Source organism: Sphaerodactylus townsendi, linkage group LG03, assembly GCF_021028975.2.
Source record: "Sphaerodactylus townsendi isolate TG3544 linkage group LG03, MPM_Stown_v2.3, whole genome shotgun sequence".
In the NCBI taxonomy this organism is placed as follows: Eukaryota; Metazoa; Chordata; class Lepidosauria; order Squamata; family Sphaerodactylidae; genus Sphaerodactylus; species Sphaerodactylus townsendi.
Genome location: NC_059427.1, coordinates 96,869,321 through 96,881,705, shown reverse-complemented (window position 1 = coordinate 96,881,705; position 12,385 = coordinate 96,869,321). Strand labels below are relative to the sequence as shown.

Genomic DNA, 12,385 nt, shown 5'->3' with positions numbered 1-12,385 from the left:
ATAAGAGAGCATTAAGCTAGAAACAGGTCACAAACACAACAGTTATAAAGTTAGAACCCTTCAGTTAAAGCTTGGGTTAAAAGAAATCTTTTAGCCTGGTGCTTGATGGACTGTAAAATAAGCCTCCAGGGAGAGGGTGCTCCACAAGTAAGGCATAACCACTGAGCAAGCCCTGTTTCTATGCATCTACTTCACCTTTGCAGATGCGGCACAGAGAGCAGGCTTAAAAGATCTTTACCTAGCTAGCTAGCTAGTGTAGAAGGGTATGGTCTTTTTGGAACCCTGATCCCTAGATGCTTTGGGACTTTCAGGTCAGAAACAGCACTTTGCATTGTGCCTGGAAAGCCAGTGCAAACCTTTCAGCACAAGACTGATACAATCCCTATGGTCTCTGACCATAGCCTTTCTGCTGTGTTAATTAGGACCAAAGTTTCTAGATAGTGTCTCCTTCAAAATGCAAATTATAATGATCTAACCTGAATGTGATCAGAGCACGGATTGCCTAAGGGCTGTAACTGCAGCTGATATATCAGCTATGGAGGACAGTTGAGCCTCCAGTTGTGAGACAGAATCCAGCTGCAATTCTCTCCAGAACAGAATGACTACTTAATATTCAAGCAGCATTATCATTGACTGTTATGATCCCGGGCTTGTTAGGACTGACTTTCAGTTCATTGCCCCTCATCCATTCCATTAAATTCTCCAGGCGTTTGTATAGGATCCACCCAACTCAGCTCTTATGGAGAAATAGAGCTGGGTGTCCTCTACATATTGGTGGTACTTCATTCCCAGTGGTTTAAAATGAAATAGCATGGGGGACAACATGGAGCTCTTTAAGACCCCACAACTTAAATGCTATGGGCAATGCAACAGTCTTCCAGCACCCCTATGACAGCAGAACCACTGAAGCACGGTGCCCCCCCCCCCCCACTTCCAAGTCAGTCAATATCTCTTTAGGAATAATGGTATAAATAGCAGATGAGAGGTTCAGGAGAATCAACAGGGATACATTCCTCCTGTTGTTTTTCAGGCATAGATAATTAGTCAGAGCAACCAAACGCAGGTCCAAATCTGAACTGAAATGGGATTAGATATTCAATTTCCTCTGTCTGATGTCGTGTAACTTCTAAATGCTTGTGCACTTTGCCTATTAATAGAATGTTGGCCACTATGAAGAATTTGGGTCCAGAGACCCTTTCTTTAGAAGTGAGGAGGGTCTCACAACTAAGTAGTCAGAACTATACCCTCCTGCAATGAAGTGTTTATTACCTCCTAGACCTACTCAACCAGTCCAACCCAGCTAGATTATCAGTCACAAAGGGCAGAGGCCTTGCCTCAAGATGGTGAGTGGCACTTTTAAGGAGCTTGTCCACTTCATCAGTCTTCATCAACTGAAAGCTATCCATAGGTCCAGGATCAGACTGTACCTCAACAGTATTCTTAGACTGAACTGGCAGGCTTTTGGACAAGGGTTAAAGTAGACCTTTCACCCCTTTCTTGTAATGTCTGACACAAATAGCGTATGACACGACAACATTGTGCTGAGCATCTCCCCATCACATCAGCCAATGATATCATATGTTATTTGACTTTTCACGAAAGGAAAAAAGAGACACCCGGTGTGCCAGCTGTTTCTCTCATAATGTCAGCCTTAGCTCCTAAACCAGGGCCAGTTCTTGCAAAAAGTGCTTTCATAACTATGCACTGCAAGCAGGTCAAATTTGCATCCTGTTCCAAAAATCTCAGTTTGGCTCAGGACAATTTCCTACTAAGATCTGCCCACCACACTTCTGGCAGGAAGCATTCCCTTTCCTCTTCACCCAATGGTTAAAACTAATTCATAGCAGGATTATGCACAAGCTGTGGATGGCAATGTACCTTAAGCAACTATATCACAGGCCATAGATTCCTGCCAATCAAATGTAAGCTTGCAAAGTCCCATCTCATCTGAGGGTTTAAATTGGATTAGCTATTTTTAAACCTCACAGAAGGGGCATTAAAATGTGCTTTTCAAGCAGCAAGCAGTCATAAGCAATTCCTGCTGCAGGGCATAGACTGCTCTTTTCATAATTCTTCTCCGTATCCCTTTCTCTTTAAATAACCCTGAGCGATGAGACAGAATATCATATGCCAGACCTAGCCTCTTACAAAGGTTTTGCTGATGGTTGACTTTAGAGAGAATTCAGATTTTGGTTTGGGGAGGATTTGCTGTTCTCTCCGATTTCAGCTAGATTAAAAATAATTAGAATGCATTGCCCCTTGAGAGATTGTTGATGGAATGAATTGCTCTGGAAGTTCAAGATGGCATGCATTTCAACCACCCAAGACTTGTGGCAAAATCAAGCCACATTAATTCTTGTTCTTTCTTTTAAGGCATTCTGTTGATCCTAAAAATAATCTTGATTGGACACAGGAGCTTTTAAGTTTGAGACATGGTATAGTCCAGGTTTCTAGCAGCATTTGCTGTATTCTGGGCAGGTTTCTGGGCATGTTTAGGGAATGCTTTGGTTGAACTTTGGCTGTATTTGGCCTTTCTGTCCATGATACAACCATGCCCTTGCAAAGTAAGAGAGTCAGGAAACCTGGAGAGGACATTTTAACAACATTCATATTTAACAACATTCATATTTGAAAAAAAGCTCAACTCATATACCTTTTGCTGACAAGGAAAGTAAAGATGTAAAGACTGTTCTTTGTAGGCATTTCAGATTATCTGAGAAGCCTATAGATAACAAGCTTTATCTTTATCATTAAAAATAAAGAACACCAGATGCTACCAGAATCCTTAGTCTTAGTTCAGGTTGTGGAAAGTAAAATTCAGGTACAGTTCACAGAGACACCCCCCCCCTTCAAAATCCCACCAGAAGACTATATAGTCATAAAACTTTTCATGAGATATGGCTAAGTTCAAGTCATGCAATCAGACATCTGGACTTGTTAGTTTGGACAGATTAAAATGCAGAAAACTTGGTATGCTCAGTCATGATGACAATACTTTCCATTTCAAGTTGAAACATGGCATGACTCACTTTCCCTTTTTGAAGAAGGGCAGGAAAATACGCATTCTTCTCATGACAACTTGACTACAGTTCAATTTGCAAAAAAAGCATTTTAGACAAAAGTTGAATTTTTTAAAAAGCTATTCTTATTAGAGCAAAGTATAATTTCTTATAAATTTCTGCTGTGTCTTTCCAATGTTTCCACTTTGCCTTTCGAGTTCTGGGCTCCTGTGGAACAAAATGTTCCTGTAATATTGAATGAGGGAGAGTATTTGTTATGCAAGCAAAAGCAGCTGAAACCTCATGCAAACACATGGATCAGTACCAACAGGGCAATATTTTGGAGGTCAAAGGTATCATTCTTTCCTCAAATTCACACCCTGGAAAATTCAAGCACAGCACTGAAAACATGATTTAAAATGTGAATTCTAAAATTACTGCTATCTTTTTGAAAGAGAACTCAAGGTGGATTAAAATAACAGTTTGGTTTGCAAGGTATGTTATGGTTTAGGCTGTTAAGGAGTCTTGTTAAATAAGAAAAACCAAACAAGGAAACTGACCAAGAGACTTGGGACCAAATTAAACAGTACAGAATGAAATTTGACAAATATGACAAATTTTGCTGTAGGTGTATAGAACATAAAGAAGAGACAAGTGGAAAGATACCACCTCTGGTTACCTCTCCAGAACTCTTTTTGTAACCAGCAAATGCAAAATTATGTTAAGGTATAATAGGATGCCTTAAACAGACAGTATTTTTATTTTAAATTTTCAAAGAGGTAAGGCTATACAGATGTCTTGACAGAACTATCAGGTTAAATGCACTCGTATCTGTTGGAAATGAAAGTTAACAATAAATAAATGATCTATGCTGTCAATAACATTATGGAACGTATAAAATTATATTTTCCTTGCTTTTAAACAATAACAAAAACATACTAGTGGCATGAATATATACAACACAGGTCCTGACATATATTTAAATTACCTTAGGCAGCAGTGCTCAGAATTCTTTCTAAATGGAGACACTATAATAAATAGAAACGTTAAATATTTACAATTAAAGAACATGTGGAATCAGTAGGTGAACACATACATCCAATTTTTAACCTCAGAGGAAAAAATAGGCTTTATACAATCCTCATTACCTTAAACTAAAGGGGAAACGTATATTTACCTCTCTAGAATGAAGGAAGATAAATTATATGCATACTGAGGAAATCTGCTGACAGAAATATTCAATTGGGGATGTGTGCATGTGTGTTGGCTCCTATATGCCCTAATTAAAGATCAAATTGGAGTCAAATGAGATGAGCCTGCTAGTAAGCCTTTTTTTAACCTATATCCAAATGCACGGTAATGTGGTCATGAATGACCCTCCAATGAGATTATTTTAAAGGTGGGATTAGATTAATAAGGGAACCACACTAGGGGTGTGCACCCCCCCCTCCCCCTGTATTTTTCAGGTTTGGGTTTAATAGTTCCAGAAATTTTTCCAAAAACATAACCATTAAATCTCCTCACTGGCTTTTCTTCAGTTTTTCAAACATTTTTCCATGCTCCATCCAAGTTTCATGTGAAGTTGTGAAGCAGCAAACACACCGCTGAATGCAACGTTGTTACCTCCCAGCTCCACATTGAGCCCAGCATTCAGGTCTGTGCCTGCTACTTCCTACCTCCCAGCTCCACAAGCTCCTGCAGCTTAGAGTTCAGCACTGCACTGCTGCTACAGGTGAGAGAAAAGGGGGCTCCCCCATCTTTTTCGTTTTTAATTGTGGTGGGGCATAAGTGGCCCCAAAAGTATTCAGCATTTTTAAGGATTTGCTTTTCAACTTCCATAATTTGTCACCATTTTTTACAGCTGAAAATAAAAATTAAAAAAATCGGCTCTATCTGGATGTGCAACCATAGAGCCTATATCATTCCTCATCTGTTTGGTTGCTTCAACAAGAGTAGCAGGATTATCACTTGAATTGGATGCTGTCCTTAGAAATAGTGTAAAATTTCCTGGCTGCATGTGCAATTTTTTTTTGTTCTTGGAAGCTTCTTCCAATAAGTCTTACCAAGAAAGAACCACTTGCCACCATCTGGCCTACTTTTCAAATGTTCACCAGGGCTAAGTATGCATGTCCAGAATTGTACTAACATCAAACTGGTAGGGACTCACTTGCACACAGGAAATCAAGGTGGATTGGGGCTTCAGTCTATAAAACTAGAATTCTGTTAATGGGAAATTATTGATCAGATGCAGAAAAGTTATACTTGATTACTCCCATTATCAGCTTCTTAGGGTTTAAGATCTATTGTTGTTTATTCTTTCAAAAGCAAATTCTTTCAGTTGATATCTGCAATACCCTGAACGTTCATAGGAAATGATAAATACATTTAACACTGAAGGTGGAGTGTGCCGTATTAATTCTAGATCACATAGGACATAATTCAACGCACCCTTACTGGAAGTAAATTTAAAAAGAAATAAATGTGTCTTATTTTTTAAAAAATTGTTTTTAGAATTGAACGTTATGAAGATTAAGCTTATTTCAGTTCACTAACCTAATTAAATAATTTTATAGTGCTTGAGTTACCAGTGTTACTATTTCTTTGGCACTTCAGTCAGGCTTGAAACACTGTTCCACCCCCCCCCCCATCCCCACCCCCACTATCAAGTAGCCAGAAAAAGAGAGGTTTTCATCAAGCCTCCAAAAAATACTATGTGTATATAAGCAAGTGTGGGGGAGCATGCATTCGCCGAATTTACGAAACCTGATTCAGTCAGAAGCCAGCTGGCATTTTGAAGGTCTGCTGAAATACAGGTTGACTCCCAACTAGGGCAGTTGAAAAGATCCAATCACCATGTTCATAATTTGGTTATGTATTCACAAGATTTCCTGAGGAGACTATAATGATAGGGAGAAAAGGTTACTGGTGATCCACACAAATCAATTAAAGGAACCCTTAAGGCAGGTGGTATCACCCAGGCAGAAACAAATGGCTCAGAACTGCTTAGCTTGAAACGGAAAGCTCCATTTTAGCAGCCACCTTCTACTCTAGCCTCTGACAGAGTAGAAAACTGATTATTTTCTGCCTAGAGACTGAATGCTGAAACTACTATACATATTGAGCCTATAGTGGACAAATGAAAATTCAGACAAGTCCAATTTCTATCCCTGATAAACTAAGAAACAAACCACCACCACTCCCTGCATCCAATCTCCTTATGTCCTCTCTTGAAGGGATAAAATAGTTTAAATGAAAAAGTTCTGTTGCATTTACAGACTGAATTTGCTAGATACAGTCAATAATAGCCATTGATTTTCCTCTGTTGCTTAAAATACCTACAGAATGACATGACTGTATTTCCCACAATGTCCTGCGCCTGACACCACCCCTCTATACTGTAAATATTTTTGGAATGCCCCTAGATAAGAAGATGAACTTAATGGAGGACGTTTCTAGTGGAGGAGGAAGAAAAAACTGTATCCTCCTTTCACCTTCGGATATCAGAGAACTCAGACAGTTCTTCGGCCTGTTCAATTATTCCATAGGCCATTTTGGGATTGTGACTCCCAGGTTTAGACCGAATGTGAGGATTCATTGAGAGCCTGCCACCTCTTTCCCCTCTGGTGCTTCTGGAGTCAGGTTCAGGATGGACTAGAATGTCCCCTTGGCTGGCAAGGGATCTGAAGATTTCATTTGGTTTCTTCTCAGGTTCCAGGGCAGAATCTCCATGTGGGACTGAGGTGCAGAAACTCAAGACAGAACACAGGCTCCCCCAACTCTGTTCACACTGTGCCTGGACACTCTGTGTGATGGCTTCTCTGACCTCCTCTCCGCAAGTGAGCAGGATGTTCACTAAGTCGACATATGGTCTAAGGGAAAAATAAAAGAATGCTAGATGGTTATGGAAGAACAGCAAGTTATACACCAACACATAAGGAGATGGTCATTTTACCTCAGGCCTGCCACCTTGTGACCCACCAAAATGAATTCAACACACCTCCCACCTTTGCAGTCTCAGGTAAGCAGAAAAATAATGAGGTATCGCAAGACCCCTATGGATGCTTGTACATGTCTTGTGAGATTATCAAGTTTGGCTGTGGTGGGTTTTCCGGGCTGTGTGGCTGTGGTTCTGGTGGATCTTGTTCCTAATGTTTTGCCTGCATCTGTGGCTGGCATCTTCAGAGGTGTATCACAGAGGGAAGTGTGATACTGAAGATGCCAGCCACAGATGCAGGCAAAACATTAGGAACAAGATCCACCAGAACCACAGCCACACAGCCTGAAAAGCCCACCACAACCAGTTGAATTCGGCAGTGAAAGCCTTCGACAATACATTATCAAGTTTGTTGTCTAGTGGTCAACAATATTGAGATTTTGCTGGTATATGCATTATATAAAGATGTAAACGTTACTTTTACTTAAGATTTGGATACTTTTTTCCATCTTGCTGATTTCTTGCTTTAAAGCAGGGATTTTACCGACAGTATTGAAGGAATTTTGTCTTTGTTTAGTTCTAAATGGCAAGTTCCCCTGTGTGAGGGTTAATGTAACTTTCTCATGTCGCTTCGTCCCCTACACTTACTGATAGCCAAAGATCTGAAGTATACTAAGGGGTGGCTCCAGACCAAATTTTCCACTTGCAGAATAGAATTTTCTGCCTCCCACCTTTTGCTGCAGCTCACCGATTTCTACAAAATGTTGTTTCTGAGGGATAGAGATCTCATAGCAGGATCAGCAGTGGGAAAGGGGTATTAGCAGAAATCACCAGTTTAGTCTAGCTCCAACCCCTCCTGTTTTTAATTTGACGAAAGCAGAACTGAAGTAATAAATGAAGCTGTCTTATACCAACTCAGAATGAGTGGTTCATTCTAGTACAATTGGCAGATGCTTTTTAGGCAGAGAACAAGCCATCACCTGCTTCTCCTTTAAATTGTAGAAATCTACTGCTGTCAAAATATATGTTCTATTACTGACCTATGACCATTTCCTATGGCTTAAAAAGTAGTTACAAGGAATACGAGGTGCCATAAAACATGGCAAACTGTGATAAGTTTCCAATTCCTTTTTATTTCACTGCACTGATGTTGCATAGCATATTTTCTTTCTTCTACTCCACATAACTGGTTGATGATGGCAGAAGCAGATAAATGCCCAGCACAAGAACATTCAAATACTGAAAATTTGCACTAAATAGTAAGGAAGAAAAGAACTTGATGTCTAGTTTCATTTTAATATGGAACACAGTGGTTTGGCTAAGTGCTGCACTAAATTGTAGATTTGATAGGAACCACAATATGGGTTTTCTGGAAATATGATCAGATCATATTTGAGAGGTAAGAAGTATACCATTTTGACCACAGATTTATAGACTTGACAAAATACCATCAGTGGTAAGGAAAAAAAATAGTGGTTTGTTGCCTCATAGCACAGGTATTTTTAACTATGATGACTGGTAATATGCCTAGTTAATAGGCACAAACTCTTAAATCTATTTGTGCTACGAGAATCTGTATGTCACTGGTTCTACAGACTCTTTCCTCTCTCGAACAGCATTATAACCACTACCAAAAATTCATATGGCACTGAATTGAAGAAATCTAGTGACCCTTCTTGTGGAATACACATTCGTAATTTTATAAGTATTGTGAAAAAAGTAATCATGTCCTCAGGAGAAGGTCTTGGAAATTTCAAACAATATGGTAAAAAGCGGTTCTGGGGGCTGTTTGAAATCAGGAAAATGATGTGATGGTGAAGAGTTACACGTCTGCATTAATATTTGTGGCTGCAATTTAACAATAAAAGGGTATGACAGAGATCCTTACACAGATATTTCACAATCGTGTCTTGTTTGACCTTCAGATTCTCTGCTTTCTTTGAAATACACATTCTAAGTATTTTTTCAAAAGTTTCCATGGTAAACCATTTAGATGGCAACCAAAGACATACATGTACACCTCAAATTTAATTTAAACTAATGAGTTTGATCCTATACAAGTTCCCTCAGAAGTAAGTCACACTTTGCTCAATAGGGCTCCTCCTAAGAATGCTTCCATTATAGGCATCTATACACGACTGTACATCTGCACTGGCACAGAATCTCATAACTTTTTTTGAGTCCTAAAATCGTAGATTGTTGTTTCCTGAAAAAGTGGTAATAAGGAACTCCATCATGTGTGGACCTCTTTAGACAACCCAATTCTTTGTAAATCCCCTTGAGGGGGAAAATTACACCAGTTATTTAACCCTGCCTCCCCCTGGCTTTTAAGAATCTAAATACAACATTTTACAGTTTGTGTTTGCATAGCCAATGTGCAACACACACAATTCTGATTATGGAAATATTTTGTTTGCTTCTAGGTTCTAGAATGGTATATGCATCCACTATGATGAAGAATTTGGATTTATACCCTGCCTTTCTTTTCTGTAAGGAGACTTGAGGTGGCTTACAAGTTTCTCCCCTTCCTCTCCCCACAACAACTTTGTGAGGTAGGTGGGGTTGACAGAATTCCAAAGAACTATGAGTAGGTCAAGGTCACCCAACAGACTTCATGTGTAGGAGCAGGGAAAAAAATCCAATTCTCCAGATTAGAGTCCACCACTCATAACTACTACATCACGCTGGCTCTCTTCTGCAGTATTAAATGTGGGCTTTTCACCAGAGTTCAGTGTCTTGCTCTGAGATGAGGATGAAGACATAAATTCCTTGTGACTCTGGACTTTACACACTTACACACACACTCTCAAACCCACAGAGCTAGCTGCAGTGAATTACAGGTAATGTCTTCTTATGATGCACAATTCAGCCCCCAATAATACTTGTGCCTACAAAACTGAATTAATTATTCTGTGACTATCCAAGAAATCTAGCTAACAGAGTTATCAGCCAGGCCATTTCTTTAGGTTTTTTCCCCTGTCAAGTCACAGCTGACTTATGGCAATGCTGTGGGGTTTTTAAAGGCAAGAGACATTCAGAAGTGTTTTCCCATTTCCTGCTTCAAGTCATGACCCTGATATTCCTTGGTGATCTCCTTTCTAAACACTGACCAGGGTTGAACCTGCTTAGCTTCTGATATCTGAGGAGACCGGGCTATTGTGGCCTATCCAGGTGAGGTCTTTCTGTAGCCAGCCTCCATTTAATTGGCCCTCAGAAACCACTATTTCCAAATTTACAATCTGGGTAATCTTACAATCTTCACATGCTATGGAATCTTAAATACACAGCACAGCACCATAGGTTGAAGGGTAGAATTCTACTGCATTGGCATGTCTTGACCATGGAATTATAGCTTGGGGAAATGACTGCTGAAAAATCTGGAGTTGTCAGCATTGATGATCTGGGTAATCGTTGTAGTGCATGATTTGTGGGGGGAAAACAGTGCTTTCTGCTGCCAATCATCTTCTCTCATCACTAATCTTTTCTTCTGAATCATTAATGGAGACAAGGGATGCTAAATGTTAAGCAATCCTCTTCCCATGTGAAAGAAGGCAGTTTCCTACGAAGTTTAAAGCACTGCTGCATATAGATTCTTGTGAGAACATGTAATATGTACTTATGGTTAACTTATGCTCTGGTAATGATTTGATCTCATTCCTCAGGCTATAAACTCATCACAGGCTGGCTTGGACCAGCCAGAAAATCCCCCACACAAAAGCAAAGGATTGCACAACTGTCTATATGAGCTGTTATTTAATCCAAAGGCCTAAACAAAGGAGGAAGAATACTGTCTAGAAGAATACTAGGAGAATTCTGAGAAGCTAATTTTTGTTTTTCTTTGAACATAGAACTTACTTTTCACCACTACTGAGAAAATGCCCGGGATGTAGATCCTTGCTAAAAGCACTTTTCTGGGGAGATGGGAGAAAATCCATATACAGACCATGACTTCTTTTGAATGCATTTTAAAAATATCAAGTATATTTGTATTTACAGAAGAAGTGCAAGATCAATGACCAAATTATCTGATTCTACATAGAGAACTTGAACATTTTTTTCAAACTTTCTACTTTCATGAGCCCAGATCTGGATGTTAATGGCTTATATATTTTAAGACTGTGTATTATTATTTTTGTCAATTACAGGATAAATGTATGAATCTCCTGAGCTGAATAAGAAATTCTAGTTTATGAATTAATGTAAAAAACCTCCTCTGTGTGTACATGTATACTGATGACAGAAGATGACCATCTTTGGGTTGAAACATGGCAGGTCTTTTTTTTGGTATTGGATACGTGTAACAACTCCAGACTGTTGAAGTGATTAATATTGGAAATGCTTATATTGGAATATACACTTAATTTCGGTATTAATGTAACCTGTTTTTAATTTTAGTTACTTGACACTGTGAAATAAAACATGAACTACATTTTTTAAATTTCCCTTTCCCCCCCTCAACCTTTTGGTTCCTGACCTGATCTGGATGGCCCAGGCTACTCCAAACTCATCAGGTTTCAAAAGCTAAAACAGAGCTGCACTTACCTGTAACTGCTGTTCATTGAGGTCTTTGGTGCAGACACACATGTGGGACTGCACCTTTGTGCAGGCCTGCCTATCGGCAAATCTCTAACTAGCTCTGTGACTATGGAGGTGACATCCTTCCCTTCTGATCAGGAAACATGGGAGTTTTTGAACCCAAAGTCACATGTAGTAGATGGGGCGTTTCCTTTACCCTCAGTTCCTGGTTGCCTTCATAAGCTCAGGCCTCATGCCTGCCAATAAAAAGAAGCTCACAGCGGGGCAGGAGGGAGGCTATGGGTATCTGCACTGAAGACCTCAATGAATAGCAGTTACAGATAAGTGCAACTCTGTCTTCATCTTTGGTCTTCTGGTGCAGTCCCACATGTGGGATTTTAGCAAGCTGACTTACTTGGTGGGATGGAGCTCTTATTGGAACAAGGTGTGCAACACGGCTCTCCCAACGTTAGCATCCTTCCCTATTGTCTGTCCAGGATACAGTGAGTTCCGCAGGACCTGTAAAACTGAGCAGTTCCACCAGGCTTTTTTTGGGGGGTGGTGGTGGTGGTGGTGGGTCTGGCTGCTGATTGGCCACTCCCCTGCTAACCCCCCCCCAATGTACCATCTAACTGGCTGCTTATGCCGGTCTCCCTCGGGGGGGGGGGGTCGGGGGAAGTAAGAGTTTTCGGGCACCACCTAAAGTTGGGGTTTTTATGATGTAGATTCTGAAATTTTAATGTATTTAATTTGAATTTTGTGTTATATTGTGCATTGGTTTTATCTACATTGATTGTTGGCTTTTATTTGTACACTGCCCAGAGCCCTTCAGGGGTGGGTGGTATACCAAATGTAAATAACAACAACAACAACAACAACATAGTGCCACATGGAGTGTCTTCTAGGGATCACGTCTGTGCCCTACAGCTGTCCATCA

At 40.0% G+C, this 12,385-nt stretch overlaps 1 protein-coding gene across 1 annotated transcript in view; it reads right to left on the bottom strand.

The window, feature by feature from the left end:
* Positions 1-3,736: 3,736 nt before the first annotated feature.
* STC2 (stanniocalcin 2) overlaps positions 3,737-12,385 on the bottom strand; it is a 30,774-nt gene continuing 22,125 nt past the window's right edge. The window contains exon 4 of the mRNA XM_048492156.1: positions 3,737-6,868. Within this exon, the coding sequence (XP_048348113.1) occupies positions 6,487-6,868 (382 nt within the window). The 3' untranslated portion in view covers positions 3,737-6,486. The remainder of the gene's footprint in view (positions 6,869-12,385) is intronic.